Source organism: Oncorhynchus clarkii, chromosome 31 (assembly GCF_045791955.1).
Source record: "Oncorhynchus clarkii lewisi isolate Uvic-CL-2024 chromosome 31, UVic_Ocla_1.0, whole genome shotgun sequence".
In the NCBI taxonomy this organism is placed as follows: Eukaryota; Metazoa; Chordata; class Actinopteri; order Salmoniformes; family Salmonidae; genus Oncorhynchus; species Oncorhynchus clarkii.
Genome location: NC_092177.1, coordinates 1976286 through 1997672, shown reverse-complemented (window position 1 = coordinate 1997672; position 21387 = coordinate 1976286). Strand labels below are relative to the sequence as shown.

The following is a 21387-nucleotide window of genomic DNA, read 5'->3' as shown; positions in this document are numbered from 1 at the left end:
TATACTCTACTTCAGGCGAGCAAAATCTAGAGACTTCCTTAGATTTTGTGCACCAGCTGTTGTTTACAAATATGCACAGACCGCCCCCCCTCGTCTTACCGGAGTGTGCTGTTCTATCCTGCCCATGCAGCGTGTATCCCGCTAACTGAATATCCATGTCGTCATTCAGCCACGATTCCGTGAAACATAGGACATTACAGTTTTTGATGTCCCGTTGGTAGGATATTCGTGATCTTACCTCGTCTAGTTTATTGTCCAATGATTGCACGTTGGCGATTAATATTGACGGTAACGGCAGCTTTCCTAGTTGTCTTCTGCCGGTCCGGACGAGGCATCCAACTCTTCTTCTTCTGCGTCGCTTCCTTTTGCGAATAATTGGGATGTCTGCCCTGTGGGGTGTTTGGAGAATATCGTGTGAGTCCTGCTTGTTGTTGTTGTTGTTGAAGAAATCTTTGTCTAATCCGAGGTGAGTGATCCCTGTCCTGATATCCAAAAGCTATTTTCTTCTGTAAGATACGGTTGCAGAAACATTATGTACAAAATAATTTACATATATCGCAAAAAAACAAACACATGATAGCACAATTGGTTAGGAGACCGTAAAACGGTGGCCATCTCCTTCGGCGCCATTTACCACCCTTACCTTGTCACGACACAATTGATTGGCTCAAATTTATTAAATTAACTTTTAACAAGGTACACATGTTAATTGAAATGCATTCTAGGTGACTACCTCATGAAACTGGTTGAGAGAATGCCAAGAGTGAGCAAAGCTGTGTCCTGTGTGAATATAAGTATGCTCTCTCTCTCTCTCCCCTCCCGGAGGACCTGAGCCCTATGACCATGTCTCCTTGCTGTCCCCAGTCCACCTGGCTGTGCTGCTGCTCCAGTTTCAACTATTCTGCCTGCGGCTATGGAACCCTGACCTGTTCATCGGACGTGCTACCTGTCCCAGACCTGCTGTTTTTGACTCTCTCTCTCTACCGCACCTGCTATCTCTGACTCTGAATGATCGGCTATGAAAAGCCAACTGACATTTACTCCTGAGATGCTGACCTTGATGTGCTGACCTTGCAACCTACAACCACTGTGATTATTATTGTTAGTTGACCCTGCTGGTCATCTATGAACGTTTGAACATCTTGGCCATGTACTGTTATAATCTCCACCCGGCACAGCCAGAAGAGGACTGGCCACCCCTCAGAGCCTGGTTCCTCTCTAGGTTTCTTCCTAGGTTTTGGCCTTTCTAGGGAGTTTTTCCTAGCCACCGTGCTTCTACATCTGCATTGCTTACTGTTTAGGGTTTTAGGCTGGGTTTCTGTATAGCACTTTGTGACGTTGTTTAATGTAAAAAGGGCTTTATAAATACATTTGATTGATTAATGCAAAGGGTGGCTACTTTGAAGGATCTCAAATATAAAATATATTTCGATTTTTGTAACACTTTTTTGGTTACTACATGATTCCATGTTTTATTTCATAGTTTAATGTTTTCACTATTATTCTACAATGTATAAAATAGTAAAAATAAAGAAAAAACCCTGAATTAGTAGGTGTGTCCAAACTTTTGACTGGTACTGTATCTTATGTCCAATGGGCACTGTCCATCAGCACAATTTTGACAATGGACACTGTCCATTTGCAGTAGAACATGTTAATACTGGGAATGTCTTATGTGTAATGGACACTGGCCATTAACAATATATTACAATGGGCATTTACCATCACGAATTGGACATGTTGTTACATTGCTGAAAGGCCCAATTGTCTGGCTTGTTGAACTCAGGACTGCCTAGCAGTGATAGTGGTTCCTAATCCCTCGCTCGTTAGTGTTGATTTCAGCCTGTCCATTTGGTAATGGTAAATCACTACCTAAATATATTGGAAATGGACAGTGTCCATTGGCCATATGATATACTGCCAGTGCCAATATTTGCAGTATGAAATGTTGGCACAGGGAATATATCATATGGACACTGTCCATTGGCAATATATTACAATGGGCATTTACCATCACGAATTGGACATGCAGTTAAAGGGTTTAAACTAACAAAGTCCACTACTGGAACACTACTGTACAAATACAACTCAAATGTGCTGTCCTATAACTGTTTATAATGATTTTAAGCAATGAGATGGCTGAATTGATTCCTGTCCAAATGCCATATCTTACAATGGCATTGGCCATATGATATATTGTAAGTTCATACATCCCTTTAAAGGCCCTTCTTACTCTCATAATATCGATATATTGAGGGGTACCGGTGGCCCTGCACACGAGGCAAAAGGAATTTTGCAAATCGCATGCCTGAAACCAATGTTATCCTTTGGGAGCAACTCGGATGTCAAACCACATGAACAGCCGCACACAGCTAGAAAAACTTTGTGGCTGATCCACCCCAACCTCCCCATGAACTATCCCACCACATAACTCTCCTATAGAACTCTCCCACCACATAACTCTCCTATAGAACTATCCCACCACATAACTCTCCTATAGAACTCTCCCACCACATAACTCTCCTATAGAACTCTCCTATATAACTCTCCAATAACATACAACAGAGAGTAACAGACATTCTGGATGTTAACAGAGAGTAACAGACATGCTGGATGGTAAAAGAGAGTAACAGACATTCTGGATGGTAAAAGAGAGTAACAGACATTATGGATGGCAACAGAGAGTAACAGACATTCTGGATGGTAACAGACAGTCAATAGAGTAACAGACATTCTGGATGGTAACAGAGAGTAACAGACATTCTGGATGGCAACAGACAGTAACAGACATTCTGGATGGTAACAGACAGTCACAGACATTCTGGATGGTAACAGAGAGTAACAGACATTCTGGATGGTAACAGAGAGTAACAGACATTCTGGATGGTAACAGAGAGTAACAGACATTCTGGCTGGTAACAGACATTCTGGCTGGTAACAGACAGTCAATAGAGTAACAGACATTCTGGATGGTAACAGACAGCCAACAGAGTAACAGACATTCTGGATGGTAACAGACAGCCAACAGAGTAACAGACATTCTGGATGGTAACAGACAGTCAATAGAGTAACAGACATTCTGGATGGTACCAGACAGCCAACAGAGCAACATACATTCTGGATGGTAACAGAGAGTAACAGACATTCTGGATGGTAACAGACAGCCAACAGAGTAACATACATTCTGGATGGTAACAGACAGCCAACAGAGTAACAGACATTCTGGATGGTAACAGACAGCCAACAGAGCAACATACATTCTGGATGGTACCAGACAGCCAACAAAGCAACAGACATTCTGGATGGTAACAGACAGTCAATAGAGTAACAGACATTCTGGATGGTAACAGACAGTCAATAGAGTAACAGACATTCAGGATGGTAACAGACAGCCAACAGAGCAACAGACATTCTGGATGGTAACAGACAGCCAACAGAGAACAGACATGCTGGATGGTAACAGAGAGTAACATACATTCTGGATGGTAACAGACAGTAACAGACATTCTGGATGGTAACAGACAGCCAACAGAGTAACAGACATTCTGGATGGTAACAGACAGCCAACAGAGTAACATACATTCTGGATGGTAACAGACAGCCAACAGAGTAACATACATTCTGGATGGTAACAGACAGTCAATAGAGTAACAGACATTCTGGATGGTAACAGACAGTAACAGACATTCTGGATGGTAACAGAGAGTAACAGACATTCTGGATGGTAACAGACAGCCAACAGAGTAACATACATTCTGGATGGTAACAGACAGTCAATAGAGTAACAGACATTCTGGATGGTAACAGACAGTAACAGACATTCTGGGCAGAGTAACAACAGACGGAGTCGTCAGGTCAGTTATTATGGAGTCTGTTTATTGTTGTGTCTGATACTAGACCAGACAAGGCGTAGTGATAAGTAATAGAAAAGGCATTGTGAGCCCAGCACAGTTAGTTTAGGATCCTTCCACAGGCACAGGGTGTGGAGTGGTTGTGTGTGTCAGTACAGTCACTCTGGTCCGGTCTCAGTCTCTAGTTCCTCTGATACAGACGACTCGTTGAGCTCAGCAATCAATGAACCGTCTTCGTTTACAGTGACCAATGGGAGGTCCTTGTTGGGGTTGACCAATGGTGTCTCGTCATTGCTCCCGGCCAACGGGGACTCGTGATTGGATGCAGAGTTTGTTGTTATGGAGATGGGGTTGGCTCCTCCCTCTGGACTCATGTCCCAGTCCTGATCTGCAGGCTGAGGTAGACTGGCTAGAAGTTCCTACACACACACACACACACACACACAGTCAGAGACACACTATGCTGTTTCGAAATGAAATTATGTTGTGTAAGTGTGGTTGTGTGTGTGTACCTGTTGTCTGTCCAGGTTGTTGGTCCTTACAGCAGTCAGAAGACTCTTGGTGAAGGTCTCCAACTCATAATATCTCTGATTCTGATTCTCTAGTTGGCTCTCCAGATACTGCACCTCCTCAAGCTGAAACACACACAGACAACATGACATACTGGCATATACACATCATGGTATGGTTGTGTGTGTGTGTGTGTGTGTGTGTGTGTGTGTGTGTGTGTGTGTGTGTCCCATCACCTTAAACTCCAGGAGGTTCTGCATGTTTTCCATATCAGATCCGACCATCTCAACACCATCATCATCATCATCATCATCATCATCAATCACCTCTATCTTCTGTCAGGAAACACAACCCTATATAATCAGTGACTAAATCTGTCAGGAAACACAACCCTATATAATCAGTGACTAAATCTGTCAGGAAACACAACCCTATATAGTCAGTGACTAAATCTGTCAGGAAACACAACCCTATATAATCAGTGACTAAATCTGTCAGGAAACACAACCCTATATAGTCAGTGACTAAATCTGTCAGGAAACACAACCCTATATAATCAGTGGCTAAATCTGTCAGGAAACACAACCCTATATAATCAGTGGCTAAATCTGTCAGGAAACACAACCCTATATAATCAGTGGCTAAATCTGTCAGGAAACACAACCCTATATAGTCAGTGGCTAAATCTGTCAGGAAACACAACCCTATATAGTCAGTGACTAAATCTGTCAGGAAACACAACCCTATATAATCAGTGGCTAAATCTGTCAGGAAACACAACCCTATATAATCAGTGGCTAAATCTGTCAGGAAACACAACCCTATATAGTCAGTGGCTAAATCTGTCAGGAAACACAACCCTATATAATCAGTGACTAAATCTGTCAGGAAACACAACCCTATATAGTCAGTGGCTAAATCTGTCAGGAAACACAACCCTATATAATGAGTGACTAAATCTGTCAGGAAACACAACCCTATATAATCAGTGACTAAATCTGTCAGGAAACACAACCCTATATAATCAGTGACTAAATCTGTCAGGAAACACAACCCTATATAGTCAGTGACTAAATCTGTCAGGAAACACAACCCTATATAATCAGTGGCTAAATCTGTCAGGAAACACAACCCTATATAATCAGTGGCTAAATCTGTCAGGAAACACAACCCTATATAATCAGTGGCTAAATCTGTCAGGAAACACAACCCTATATAGTCAGTGGCTAAATCTGTCAGGAAACACAACCCTATATAGTCAGTGACTAAATCTGTCAGGAAACACAACCCTATATAATCAGTGGCTAAATCTGTCAGGAAACACAACCCTATATAATCAGTGGCTAAATCTGTCAGGAAACACAACCCTATATAGTCAGTGGCTAAATCTGTCAGGAAACACAACCCTATATAATCAGTGACTAAATCTGTCAGGAAACACAACCCTATATAGTCAGTGGCTAAATCTGTCAGGAAACACAACCCTATATAATCAGTGACTAAATCTGTCAGGAAACACAACCCTATATAATCAGTGGCTAAATCTGTCAGGAAACACAACCCTATATAATCAGTGGCTAAATCTGTCAGGAAACACAACCCTATATAGTCAGTGGCTAAATCTGTCAGGAAACACAACCCTATATAATCTGACTAAATCTGTCAGGAAACACAACCCTATATAATCAGTGGCTAAATCTGTCAGGAAACACAACCCTATATAATCAGTGGCTAAATCTGTCAGGAAACACAACCCTATATAATCAGTGGCTAAATCTGTCAGGAAACACAACCCTATATAATCAGTGGCTAAATCTGTCAGGAAACACAACCCTATATAGTCAGTGGCTAAATCTCAACGCTCTTCTTTACATTCCCATGTTTACAGTGTAAAGTAACAGTCCCTCTAGTGTCATAACAGGGTCTCTAGTCTCTCTAGTGTCATAACAGGGTCTCTAGTCTCTCTAGTGTCATAACAGGGTCTCTAGTCTCTCTAGTGTCATAACAGGGTCTCTAGTGTCTCTAGCATCATAACAGGGTCTCTCTAGTGTCATAACAGGGTCATTCTAGTGTCATAACAGGGTCTTTCTAGTATCATAACAGGGTCTCTCTAGTGTCATAACAGGGTCTCTCTAGTATCATAACAGGGTCTCTAGTATCATAACAGGGTCTCTATAGTCTCTAGTATCATAACAGGGTCACTCTAGTCTCTATAGTATCATAACAGGGTCTCTATAGTCTCTAGTATCATAACAGGGTCACTAGTCTCTCTAGTATCATAACAGGGTCTCTATAGTCTCTAGTATCATAACAGGGTCACTCTAGTCTCTCTAGTATCATAACAGGGTCTCTATAGTCTCTAGTATCATAACAGGGTCTCTCTAGTGCCTCTAGTGTCATAACAGGGTCTCTCTAGTGTCATAACAGGGTCTCTCTAGTGACATAACAGGGTCTCTCTAGTGACATAACAGGGTCTCTCTAGTGTCATAACACGGTCTCTCTAGTGTCATAACACGGTCTCTCTAGTGTCATAACAGTCTCTCTAGTGTCATAACAGTGTCTCTAGTCTCTCTAGTGTCATAACAGGGTCTCTAGTGTCTCTAACATCATAACAGGGTCTTTCTAGTATCATAACAGGGTCTCTAGTTTCTCTAGTGTCATAACAGGGTCTCTCTAGTTTATCTAGTGTCATAACAGGGTCTCTCTAGTTTCTCTAGTGTCATAACAGGGTCTCTATAGTCTCTAGTATCATAACAGGGTCTCTAGTTTCTCTAGTGTCATAACAGGGTCTCTCTAGTTTATCTAGTGTCATAACAGGGTCTCTAGTTTCTCTAGTGTCATAACAGGGTCTCTCTAGTGTCATAACAGGGTCTCTCTAGTGTCATAACAGGGTCTCTCTAGTTTCTCTAGTGTCATAACAGGGTCTCTCTAGTGTCATAACAGGGTATCTAGTGTCATAACAGGGTCTCTCTAGTGTCATAACAGGGTCTCTCTAGTGTCATAACAGGGTCTCTCTAGTGTCATAACAGGGTCTCTCTAGTGTCATAACAGGGTCTCTAGTGTCATAACAGGTTCTCTAGTGTCATAACAGGGTCTCTCTAGTGTCATAACAGGGTCTCTCTAGTGTCATAACAGGGTCTCTCTAGTGTCATAACAGGGTCTCTCTAGTGTCATAACAGGGTCTCTCTAGTGTCATAACAGGGTCTCTCTAGTGTCATAACAGGGTCTCTCTAGTGTCATAACAGGGACTCTCTAGTGTCATAACAGGGACTCTCTAGTGTCATAACAGTGTCTCTCTTGTGTCTCTAGTGTCATAACAGTGTCCCTCTAGTGTCATAACAGTGTCTCTAGTCTCTCTAGTGTCATAACAGGGTCTCTAGTGTCTCTAACATCATAACAGGGTCTTTCTAGTGTCATAACAGGGTATCTAGTGTCATAACATGGTCTCTAGTGTCATAACAGGGTCTCTCTAGTATCATAACAGGGTATCTCTAGTGTCATAACAGGGTCATTCTAGTGTCTCTAGTGTCATAACAGGGTCATTCTAGTGCCTCTAGTGTCATAAAAGGGTCATTCTAGTGTCATAACAGGGTCTCTCTAGTGTCATTAACAGGGTCTCTCTAGTGTCATAACAGGGTCTCTCTAGTGTCATAACAGGGTCTCTCTAGTGTCATAACAGGGTCTCTCTAGTGTCATAACAGGGTCTCTCTAGTGTCATAACAGGGTCTCTCTAGTGTCATAACAGGGTCTCTCTAGTGTCATAACAGGGTCTCTCTAGTGTCATAACAGGGTCTCTCTAGTGTCATAACAGGGTCTCTCTAGTGTCATAACAGGGTCTCTCTAGTGTCATAACAGGGTCTCTCTAGTGTCATAACAGGGACTCTCTAGTGTCATAACAGGGACTCTCTAGTGTCATAACAGTGTCTCTCTTGTGTCTCTAGTGTCATAACAGTGTCCCTCTAGTGTCATAACAGTGTCTCTAGTCTCTCTAGTGTCATAACAGTGTCTCTAGTCTCTCTAGTGTCATAACAGTGTCTCTAGTCTCTCTAGTGTCATAACAGTGTCTCTAGTCTCTCTAGTGTCATAACAGTGTCCCTCTAGTGTCATAACAGTGTCTCTAGTCTCTCTAGTGTCATAACAGGGTCTCTAGTGTCTCTAACATCATAACAGGGTCTTTCTAGTGTCATAACAGGGTATCTAGTGTCATAACAGGGTCTCTCTAGTATCATAACAGGGTATCTCTAGTGTCATAACAGGGTCATTCTAGTGTCTCTAGTGTCATAACAGGGTCATTCTAGTGCCTCTAGTGTCATAAAAGGGTCATTCTAGTGTCATAACAGGGTCTCTCTAGTGTCATTAACAGGGTCTCTCTAGTGTCATTAACAGGGTCTCTCTAGTGTCATAACAGGGTCTCTCTAGTGTCATAACAGGGTCTCTCTAGTGTCATAACAGGGTCTCTCTAGTGTCATAACAGGGTCTCTCTAGTGTCATAACAGGGTCTCTCTAGTGTCATAACAGGGTCTCTCTAGTGTCATAACAGGGTCTCTCTAGTGTCATAACAGGGTCTCTCTAGTGTCATAACAGGGACTCTCTAGTGTCATAACAGGGTCTCTCTCGTGTCTCTAGTGTCATAACAGTGTCCCTCTAGTGTAATAACAGTGTAGTGTACTAGTGTATACTGCAGTACCACGTCGTGAACCATGGGAGCGCTGCTGCTGTCCTCTACTCCATTCTCTTCTTCTCTCTGGTACGAATCACTGGTCCCATCTAAAACAACAACACTGTTACACTGGACACTGCTACTGGGGGTGGTTGTGTGTGTGTGTGTGTGCGCGCGCGCGTCTCACCCTCGGACAGACAGAAGGATGCTCCATCGTTTAGGTTGTCTCCCAACTCTGGTGTTCCAAGCCCCTCCCCATCGGAACTCAGCGCAGAGGGAGACTCCTCCCCTTCCTGTGATGTCAGGAACACGGCCGGCCCACATTTAGGGAACGGGATCTCGATGCCCATCAGACGGTACTTCCTCCTCCGGTTCCCGATCCACGTCTGTCAAACAAACACATAGCCCAACATACTGTTAAGATCCACGTCTGTCAAACATATACATCACTTTAAAAAATGAAGGACAGCCACACACTCTAGGAGCTCAGACGCAAAATATTTACAGTTGAAGTCGGAAGTTTACATACACAGCAAAATACATTTAAAGTCAGTTTTTCACAATTCCTGACATTTAATCTTAGTAAAAATTCCCTGTCTTAGGTCAGTTAGATCACCACTTTATTTAAAGAATGTGAAATGTCAGAATAATAGTAGAGAGAATGATTTATTTCAGCTTTTATTACATTCATCACATTCCCAGCGGGTCAGAAGTTAACATACAAAAGTTTTGAGAATGACACAAATATTAATTTTCACAAAGTCTGCTGCCTCAGTTTGAATGATGGCAATTTGCATACACTCCAGAATGTTATGAAGAGTGATCAGATGAATTGCAATTAATTGCAAAGTCCCTCTGTGCCATGCAAATTAACTGAATTCCCCCAAAAATGTTTCCACTACATTTCAGCCCTGCCACAAAAGGACCAGCTAACATCATGTCAGTGATTCTCTCGTTAACACAGGTGTGAGTGCTGACGAGGACAAGGCTAGAGATCACTCTGTCATGCTGATTGAGTTCGAATAACAGACTGGAAGCTTCAAAAGGAGGGTGGTGCTTGGAATCATTGTTCTTCCTCTGTCAACCATGGTTACCTGCAAGGAAACACGTGCCGTCATCATTGCTTTGCACAAAAAGGGCTTCAAAGGCAAGGATATTGCTGCCAGTAAGATTGCAATTAAATCAACAATTTATCGGATCATCAAGAACTTCAAGGAGAGCGGTTCAATTGTTGTGAAGAAGGCTTCAAGGTGCCCAAGAAAGTCCAGCAAGCGCCAGGACCGTCTCCTAAAGTTGATTCAGCTGTGGGATCGGGGCACCACCAGTACAGAGCTTGCTCAGGATTGGCAGCAGGCAGGAGGAGGTGCATCTGCACGCACAGTGAGGCAAAGACTTTTGGAGGATGGCCTGGTGTCAAGAAGGGCAGCAAAGAAGCCACTTCTCTCCAGGAAAAACATCAGGGACAGACTGATATTCTGCAAAAGGTACAGGGATTGGACTGCTGAGGACTGGGGTAAAGTCATTTTCTCTGATGAATCCCCTTTCCGATTGTTTGGGGCATCCGGAAAAAAGCTTGTCGGAGAAGACAAGGTGAGCGCTACCATCAGTCCTGTGTCATGCCAACAGTAAAGCATCCTGAGACCATTCATGTGTGGGGTTGCTTATCAGCCAAGGGAGTGGGCTCAACTCACAATTTTGCCTAAGAACACAGCCATGAATATCGAATGGTACCAACCTCATCCTCCGAGAGCAACTTCTCCCAACCATCCAGGAACAGTTTGGTGACAAACAATGCCTTTTCCAGCATGATGGAGCACCTTGCCATAAGGCAAAAGTGATAACTAAGTGGCTCGGGGAACATAACATCGATATTTTGGGTCCATGGCCAGGAAACTCCCCAGACCTTAATCCCATTGAGAACTTGTGGTCAATCCTCAAGAGGTGGATGGACAAACAAAAACCAACAAATTCTGACAAACTCCAAGCATTGATTATGCAAGAATGGGCTGCCATCAGTCAGGATATGGCCCAGAAGTTAATTGACTGCATGCCAGGGCGGTTTGCAGAGGTCTTGAAAAAGAAGGGTCAACACTGCAAATATTGACTCTTTGCATCAACTTCATGTAACTGTCAATAAAAGCCTTTGACACTTATGAAATGCTCGTAATTATACTTCAGTATTCCATAGTAACATCTGACACAAACATTTAAAGACACTGAAGAAGCAAACTTTGTGTAAATTAATATTTGTGTCATTCTCAAAACATTTGACCAGGACTGTACACGCAATTAGTATTTGGTAGCATTGCCTTTAAATTGTTTAACTTGGGTCAAACGTTTCGGGTAGCCTTCCACAAGCTTCCCACAATAAGTTGGGTGAATTTTGGCCCATTTCTCCTGACAGAGCTGGTGTAACTGAGTCAGGTTTATAGGCCTCCATGCTCGCACACACTTTTTCAGTTCTTCCCAAAAATGTTCTATAGGATTGAGGTCAGGGCTTTGTGATGGCCACTCCAATACATTGACTTGTCCTTAAGCCATTTTGCCACAACTTTGGAAGTATGCTTGGGGTCATTGTCCATTTGGAAGACCCGTTTGAGACCAAGCTTTAACTTCCTGACTGATGACTTGAGATGTTGCTTCAATATATCCACAAAAATTCTCTTTCCTCATGATGACATTTATTTTGTGAAGTGCACCAGTCCCTCCTGCAGCAACGCACCCCCACAACATCATGCTGCCCCCCCCGTGCTGCCCCCACGGTTGGGATGGTGTTCTTCGGCTTGCAAGCCTCCCCATTTTACCTCCAAACATAACGATGGTCATTATGGCCAAACAGTTCTATTTTTGTTTCATCAGACCAGAGGAAATTTCTCCAAAAAGTACGATCTTTGTCCCCATGTACAGTTGCAGTTGCAAACCGTAGTCTGGCTTTTTTATGGCGGTTTTGGAGCAGTGGCTTCTTCATTTCTGAGCGGCCTTTCAGGTTATGTCGATATAGGACTCGTTTTACTGTGGATATAGATACTGTTGTACTTGTTTCCTCCAGCATCTTCACAAGGTCTTTTGCTGTTGTTCTGGGATTGATTTGCACTTTTCACACCAAAGTAAGCTCATCTCTAGGAGACAGAACGCGTCTCTTTCCTGTGCGGTATGACGGCTGTGTGGTCCCATGATGTTTATACTTGCGTACAAACGTGGTATCTTCAGGCGTGTGGATTGCTCCCAAGGATGAACCAGATGTGTGGAGGTCTACAATTTTTATTCTGAGGTCTTGGCTGATTCCTTTGGATTTTCCCATGATGTCAAACAAAGAGGCACTGAGTTTGAAGGTAGGCCTTGAAATACATCCACAGGTACACTTCCAATTGACACAAATTATGTCAATCAGCCTATCAGAAGCTTCTAAAGCCATGACATTTTCTGGAATTTTCCAAGCTGTTTAAAGGCACAGTCTTTAGTGTATAGTGTATATAAACTTCTGACCCACTGGAATTGTGATACAGTGAATTATAAGTGAAATAATCTGTCTGTAAACAATTTTAGTAAAACTTACTTGTGTTATGCACAAAGTAGATGTCCTTACCGACTTGCCAAAACTATAGTTTGTTAAAAATAAATTTGTGGAGTGGTTGAAAAACAAGTTTTAATGACTCCAACCTCAGTGTATGTAAACTCCCCACTGTAGGTCCAACGCGTCATCAGGGTACAATGACAAACACAGTGGGGTGACTCATTATGTCGTGTCAAAGGACACACAGGTGTCTGTGGTCATGGCCGGGTGTGGCCTGATATCATTGGTTTATTCTCATATATTAAATATTAAAATAGCATACAAAAAAACAAATGGATTGCGTACGATCATAGATCAATTTGGCTGCATAAGCAGACAGACATTTAGAATAGCAAAATCACAATAATCACAAGAATGGCTTCAGATCAAAGTCTACGTTGAGACCGAAGGGAGCAATGGGTCTTTAAATTAAAGATCCAGGCAGCCTCTCGTTTTAACAATGAATTGTCTAGGTCACCACCGTCTGTCGAAACATTGGACATCATTATTTTTGTATCTGAGCTCCTAGAGAGTGTGGCTCTCCTGTATTTTTTAAGTGTTCCACTCCTCTAGCCAGCACCTCGCCTAAATAGGCGTGCGTTTCTTTCGCCTCTAAATCAAACACATCACAAAATATAATATACGGTTAAGATCCACATCTGTCAATCAAACACAACTAATGTTAATACTGTACAACACTCAAAGGGAGTGTGTGATTGGCTGATACAACTGAGAGGAAGCCTCTGATTGGTTGCTACCTTGACTATCTCAGTGTCTACGTTGAGCTGATTGGCTGCTGCGTTGATCTTCTCTCTGCAGACAGAACCCAGACTGGTCATCCCTCGATCCCAGTACCGCTTCAACTGGCCCAGGTCCACATCACTGAACTGGGTCCTGTCCTGTAGCTACACAAACACACTATACATTATAGACACATGACATATTATGGAACAGTATAGATGGTCTGATGGTGACAGTGCTCTAATCTCCTAAAGACTGCTAGATGAAGACTTACAGTTCTCTTCCTGGAGTTACTGATGAGCCACGGAGCAGAGGGACTGACTGGAACCTAGACAGGGGAGGAGACGAGAGGAGGATAGAGGAGGAGAGGGGAGGAGACGAGAAGAGGAAAGAGGAGGAGAGGGGAGAAGACAAGAGGTGGAAAGAGGAGAAGATGAGAAAGGAGGAGACGAGAAGAGGAAAGAGGAGGAGAGGGGAGGAGACGAGAAGAGGAAAGAGGAGGAGAGGGGAGAAGACAAGAGGTGGAAAGAGGAGAAGATGAGAAAGGAGGAGACGAGAAGAGGAAAGAGGAGACGAGGTGGAAAGAGGAGAAGAGAGAGGAGGAAAGAGGAGGAGAGTTACTGATGAGCAATGGAAAGGCTGACTGGAACCTAGACAGATAACAGGAGAGGACTGCATGTACAGAACAGTAGTACACTTTCAGTTTAAAATGATTCCTATCCCCTATCTGTATGCTGGGTTATGCAATAGGTGAGATCTGTAGGGTTGTAGTAACTGGGTAGTAGTAGTAGTAGTAGTAACAGTAATCCCTACATGTATACTAGGGGAGGTCTGTAGGGTTGTAGTAACTGGGTAGTAATAGTAGTAGTAGTAGTAACAGTAACCCCTACCTGTATACTAGGGGAGGTCTGTAGTGTTGTAGTAACTGGGTAGTAGTAGTAGTAGTAGTAACAGTAACCCCTACCTGTATAATAGGGGAGGTCTGTAGTGTTGTAGTAACTGGGTAGTAGTAGTAGTAGTAGTAACAGTAATCCCTACATGTATACTAGGGGAGGTCTGTAGTGTTGTAGTAACTGGGTAGTAGTAGTAGTAGTAGTAGTAACAGTAACCCCTACCTGTATACTAGGGGAGGTCTGTAGTGTTGTAGTAACTGGGTAGTAGTAGTAGTAGTAGTAGTAGTAACAGTAACCCCTACCTGTATACTAGGGGAGGTATGTAGTGTTGTAGTAACTGGGTAGTAGTAGTAGTAGTAGTAGTAACAGTAACCCCTACCTGTATACTAGGGGAGGTCTGTAGTGTTGTAGTAACTGGGTAGTAGTAGTAGTAGTAGTAGTAGTAGTAGTAGTAGTAGTAGTAACAGTAATCCCTACCCGTATACTAGGGGAGGTCTGTAGTGTTGTAGTAACTGGGTAGTAGTAGTAGTAGTAGTAGTAGTAGTAGTAACAGTAACCCCTACCTGTATACTAGGGGAGGTCTGTAGTGTTGTAGTAACTGGGTAGTAATAGTAGTAGTAGTAGTAACAGTAACCCCTACCTGTATACTAGGGGAGGTCTGTAGTGTTGTAGTAACTGGGTAGTAGTAGTAGTAGTAGCAGTAGTAGTTACAGTAACCCCTACCTGTATACTAGGGGAGGTCTGTAGTGTTGTAGTAACTGGGTAGTAGTAGTAGTAGTAACAGTAACCCCTACCTGTATACTAGGGGAGGTCTGTAGTGTTGTAGTAACTGGGTAGCTGTCCCGAGGATATGGACCAGGCCTGGAGCTGCTGAGGACCAGTGAGGGGGATGTGAGGACTCTCTCCCCAGATCCCTCTCCCCTGCTGGGGCTGTCCCTCACCCCCTGGCCTCTCTGGAGGTCCCCATGGGCCGTGGCAGCCATGTTGGATAACTCTTCCTCCCTCCGCCACTCATCCTCTTCATCACCCGTCTCCATGGCGATAGAGAGGCAACCAATAATGTCCGAGGGGTGGGGAGTCGGTCTGTGTTTATCCAGCCTGCTCTTATCAGAAGGCTGTCCTTGTCCTAATCCCTCCCCTTCCCCCCTCTCTGATAGGCTGAAGACCTGATGAATGCGGGGGGAGTGGTCTGAAGGGGGAGGGATGGGGTGAGGAGAGGGGGAGGGACGGGGCCTGGGGGGATGAGGTGGGAGAGTCTGGTGGTTGGATTGAGGCCTGGTCTGGGGCTGGGAGGGAGAGGGCCAGGGGCCAGACTGGAGAGAACCATACTGTCTAGCCCAGCTCCGAGGTACCCCCCCTCCTACCCCGGCCACTCCTGCTGCCCCCCCGGCCCTGGCCCCACTTGTGGGGAAACCCACCCTCTTGGACATGCTGTTGATTGGGGGGCCGGGGGGTGAGGAGGAGGGGGGTGAGGAGAAGGAGGGGGAAGAGGAGAGGGAGGGGGTTTTATAGTGAGGAAGTGACAAGGTACCCAATCTGGAGTGGAGCTGGAGAGGGGAGGAGACAGAACTGTTACTCCTGTGCTGTGATTGGTTAAGCAGAGTTTGATGGACATGTGCAGGCAGCTCAGAGTCAGAAGGGAGGGGCTTAACAGTGGGCCGGGAACTAGAGGCGGAGCCTAGAGAGTAAATCCCAGTCAGGATGACATCATTGTTGTTGTTGACAGAGCTAAGCGGAGAGGAAGAAGAAGAGGAGGAGGAGGAAGGGAGGAGATGGGAGGAGCCTCTCTGGATGTTCCGAGCCGCCGCCATCTCTGCTGTCAGCATGGCGCCCACGACTAAAGCCCCGCCTGCTAGTGTGTGATTGGACAGAGCTACCCCAGCCACGCCGTGATTGGACAGAGCTCCCCCAACCATGCTGTGATTCGATAAGGAGTGGGATACGCCCGCATTCTGGTCATTCCTCGAGGCCAGCTTCCGTCTCTTGTTCCCCACCCAGGTCTGGAGAGAGACAGACACATAGTTAACACTACCACTGCTACAACATCACCCAGGTCTGGAGAGACAGACAGACGCATGGTGGTAGTAGTAGTAGTAGTAGTCTAGTAGTAGTAGTAGTAGTAGTATCAGCAGTAGTAACAGTAACAGTAGTAGTAGTAGTACTATAGTAGTAGTACTATAGGAGTAGTAGTAGTAGTACTATAGTAGTAGTAGTAGTAGTAGTATTAGTAGCAGTAGTAACAGTAACAGTAGTAGTAGTAGTAGCAGTAGTAACAGTAGTAGTAGTATTAGTAGCTGTAGTAACAGTAGTATTAGTAGCAGTAGTAACAGTAGTAGTATTAGTAGTAGTTTTGTTAACTATGTGCCTCTCTCCAGAACTGGGTGATGTTATTGTAGTAGTATTAGTAGTGTTAACTATGTGTCTGTCTGTCTCGCTCCAGAATTGGGTGATGTTGTTGTAGTAGTAATAGTAGTGGTAGTTTTGTTAACTATGTGTCTCTCTCCAGACTGAGTGAGGGTAAATGGTTGGCATGTTCAGAGCTATCTACCCACTGGCCACACACTGGTTGAATCAACATTGTTTCCATGTCATTTCAACTAAATAAGGTTGAACCAACGTGGATTAGACATTGAATTGACGTGTGTGCCCATTGGGTACTTTATGTTTTAAGGATTTATCTGGGTAGAAGGAACGTCACGTGAAAATATATTTCACTTGAGGAAAGTTATTTGGTATTTTATTAGGATCCCCATTAGCTGTTGCAAAAGCAGCAGCTACTCTTCCTGGGGTCCACACAAAACATGACATAATACAGAACATTAATAGACAAGAACAGCTCAAGGACAGAACTACATTAATTTTAAAAAGGCACACGTGGCCTACATATCAATACATACACACAAACTATCTAGGTCCAATAGGGGAGAGGCGTTGTGCCGTGAGGTGTTACTTTATCTGATTTTTGAAACCACGTTTGCTGTTTATTTGAGCAATATGAGACGGAAGGAAGTTCCATGCAATAAAGAGTTTTATATAATACTGTATGCTTTGTTGGATCTGCTCTGGATTTGGGGACTGTGAAAAGACCCCTGGTGACATGTCTGGTGGGGTAAGTGTGTGTGTGTCAGAGCTGTGTGTAAGTTGACTATGCAAACAAGTTGGGATCAAATCAAAGTTTATTTGTCACGTGGCCCAAATACAACCTTACAGTGAAATGCTTACTTACAGGCTCTAACCAATGGTGCGGGGGAAAAAGGTGTGTGTGTGTGTGTAGGTAAGTAAAGAAATAAAACAACAGTAAAAATACATTTGAAAAAAAGAGTAGCAAGGCTCTATACAGACACCTGTTAGTCAGGCTTATTGAGGTAGTATGTACATGTAGCTATCGTTATTTTCAACACACGTTATCTCCAACACATTAACGTTTCTTATAAAAACAAGAAGTGGTGCAGTCAGTCTCTCCTCAACTCTCAGCCAAGAGAGACTGGCAGCATAGTATTAATATCAGCCCTCTGATTACAATGAAGAGGAGAACATGCCGCTCTGTTCTGGACCAGCTGCAGCTTAACTAGGTCTTTCCTTGCAGCACTGGACCACACGACTGGACAATAATCAAGATTAGACAAAACTAGAGCCTGCAGGGCCTGTTTTCTGGAGTGTGGTGTCAAAAAAGAAAAGCAGAGCATCTCTTTATTACGGACAGACCTCTCCCCATCTCTATATTACTGACAGACCTCTCCCCATCTCTATATTACAGACAGACCTCTCCCCATCTCTATATTACTGACAGACCTCTCCCCATCTCTATATTACTGACAGACCTCTCCCCATCTCTATATTACAGACAGACCTCTCCCCATCTCTATATTACTGACAGACCTCTCCCCATCTCTATATTACTGACAGACCTCTCCCCATCTCTATATTACTGACAGACCTCTCCCCATCTCTATATTACTGACAGACCTCTCCCCATCTCTTTATTACAGACAGACCTCTCCCCATCTCTATATTACAGACAGACCTCTCCCCATCTCTACTGACAGACCTCTCCCCATCTCTATATTAGACAGACCTCTCCCCATCTCTATATTACTGACAGACCTCTCCCCATCTCTATATTACAGACAGACCTCTCCCCATCTCTATATTACAGACAGACCTCTCCCCATCTCTATATTACAGACAGACCTCTCCCCATCTCTATATTACAGACAGACCTCTCCCCATCTCTATATTACAGACAGACCTCTCCCCATCTCTATATTACTGACAGACCTCTCCCCATCTCTATATTACTGACAGACCTCTCCCCATCTCTATATTACTGACAGACCTCTCCCCATCTCTATATTACTGACAGACCTCTCCCCATCTCTTTATTACAGTGAGACCTCTCCCCATCTCTATATTACAGACAGACCTCTCCCCATCTCTATATTACAGACAGACCTCTCCCCATCTCTATATTACTGACAGACCTCTCCCCATCTCTATATTACTGACAGACCTCTCCCCATCTCTTTATTACAGTGAGACCTCTCCCCATCTCTTTATTACAGTGAGACCTCTCCCCATCTCTATATTACTGACAGACCTCTCCCCATCTCTATATTACTGACAGACCTCTCCCCATCTCTATATTACAGACAGACCTCTCCCCATCTCTATATTATAGACAGACCTCTCCCCATCTCTATATTACTGACAGACCTCTCCCCATCTCTATATTACTGACAGACCTCTCCCCATCTCTATATTACAGACAGACCTCTCCCCATCTCTATATTACAGACAGACCTCTCCCCATCTCTATATTACTGACAGACCTCTCCCCATCTCTTTATTACAGACAGACCTCTCCCCATCTCTATATTACTGACAGACCTCTCCCCATCTCTATATTACTGACAGACCTCTCCCCATCTCTATATTACTGACAGACCTCTCCCCATCTCTATATTACAGACAGACCTCTCCCCATCTCTATATTACTGACAGACCTCTCCCCATCTCTATATTACAGACAGACCTCTCCCCATCTCTATATTACAGACAGACCTCTCCCCATCTCTATATTACAGACAGACCTCTCCCCATCTCTATATTACAGACAGACCTCTCCCCATCTCTATATTACTGACAGACCTCTCCCCATCTCTATATTACTGACAGACCTCTCCCCATCTCTATATTACTGACAGACCTCTCCCCATCTCTATATTACTGACAGACCTCTCCCCATCTCTTTATTACAGTGAGACCTCTCCCCATCTCTATATTACAGACAGACCTCTCCCCATCTCTATATTACAGACAGACCTCTCCCCATCTCTATATTACTGACAGACCTCTCCCCATCTCTATATTACTGACAGACCTCTCCCCATCTCTTTATTACAGTGAGACCTCTCCCCATCTCTTTATTACAGTGAGACCTCTCCCCATCTCTATATTACTGACAGACCTCTCCCCATCTCTATATTACTGACAGACCTCTCCCCATCTCTATATTACAGACAGACCTCTCCCCATCTCTATATTATAGACAGACCTCTCCCCATCTCTATATTACTGACAGACCTCTCCCCATCTCTATATTACTGACAGACCTCTCCCCATCTCTATATTACAAACAGACCTCTCCCCATCTCTATATTACAGACAGACCTCTCCCCATCTCTTTATTACAGACAGACCTCTCCCCATCTCTATATTACAGACAGACCTCTCCCCATCTCTATATTACAAACAGACCTCTCCCCATCTCTATATTACAAACAGACCTCTCCCCATCTCTTTATTACAGACAGACCTCTCCCCATCTCTATATTACAGACAGACCTCTCCCCATCTCTTTATTACAGTGAGACCTCTCCCCATCTCTTTATTACAGTGAGACCTCTCCCCATCTCTATATTACTGACAGACCTCTCCCCATCTCTATATTACAGACAGACCTCTCCCCATCTCTATATTATAGACAGACCTCTCCCCATCTCTATATTACTGACAGACCTCTCCCCATCTCTATATTACTGACAGACCTCTCCCCATCTCTATATTACTGACAGACCTCTCCCCATCTCTATATTACAGTGAGACCTCTCCCCATCTCTATATTACTGACAGACCTCTCCCCATCTCTATATTACAGTGAGACCTCTCCCCATCTCTATATTACTGACAGACCTCTCCCCATCTCTATATTACTGACAGACCTCTCCCCATCTCTATATTACTGACAGACCTCTCCCCATCTCTATATTACTGACAGACCTCTCCCCATCTCTATATTACTGACAGACCTCTCCCCATCTCTATATTACTGACAGACCTCTCCCCATCTCTATATTACAGTGAGACCTCTCCCCATCTCTATATTACTGACAGACCTCTCCCCATCTCTATATTACTGACAGACCTCTCCCCATCTCTATATTACTGACAGAGCTCTCCCCATCTCTTTATTACTGACAGACCTCTCCCCATCTCTTTATTACGGACAGACCTCTCCCCATCTCTATATTACAGACAGACCTCTCCCCATCTCTATATTACAGACAGACCTCTCCCCATCTCTTTATTACAGACAGACCTCTCCCCATCTCTATATTACTGACAGACCTCTCCCCATCTCTTCATTACAGACAGACCTCTCCCCATCTCTATATTACAGTGAGACCTCTCCCCATCTCTATATTACAGTGAGACCTCTCCCCATCTCTATATTACAGTGAGACCTCTCCCCATCTCTATATTACAGTGAGACCTCTCCCCATCTCTATATTACTGACAGACCTCTCCCCATCTCTTTATTACGGACAGACCTCTCCCCATCTCTATATTACTGACAGACCTCTCCCCATCTCTATATTACTGACAGACCTCTCCCCATCTCTTTATTACGGACAGACCTCTCCCCATCTCTATATTACTGACAGACCTCTCCCCATCTCTATATTACAGACAGACCTCTCCCCATCTCTATATTACAGACAGACCTCTCCCCATCTCTATATTACAGTGAGACCTCTCCCCATCTCTATATTACAGTGAGACCTCTCCCCATCTCTATATTACAGTGAGACCTCTCCCCATCTCTATATTACAGTGAGACCTCTCCCCATCTCTATATTACAGTGAGACCTCTCCCCATCTCTATATTACTGACAGACC

At 43.9% G+C, this 21387-nt stretch overlaps 1 protein-coding gene across 3 annotated transcripts in view; it reads right to left on the bottom strand.

Moving 5' to 3' along the window:
* Window positions 1-3854: 3854 nt before the first annotated feature.
* LOC139391109 (highly divergent homeobox-like) overlaps window positions 3855-21387 on the bottom strand; it is a 31236-nt gene continuing 13703 nt past the window's right edge. For 2 of the 3 annotated variants that reach the window (XM_071138633.1, XM_071138635.1), the window contains 8 exons: window positions 15003-16208; window positions 13590-13643; window positions 13333-13479; window positions 9209-9407; window positions 9049-9128; window positions 4598-4696; window positions 4364-4486; window positions 3855-4270 (listed from right to left, as the gene is read on the bottom strand). In XM_071138633.1, the coding sequence (XP_070994734.1) occupies window positions 4010-4270; window positions 4364-4486; window positions 4598-4696; window positions 9049-9128; window positions 9209-9407; window positions 13333-13479; window positions 13590-13643; window positions 15003-16208 (2169 nt within the window). In that variant the 3' untranslated portion in view covers window positions 3855-4009. The remainder of the gene's footprint in view (window positions 4271-4363; window positions 4487-4597; window positions 4697-9048; window positions 9129-9208; window positions 9408-13332; window positions 13480-13589; window positions 13644-15002; window positions 16209-21387) is intronic. The other variant, XM_071138636.1, reaches the window with a different exon arrangement.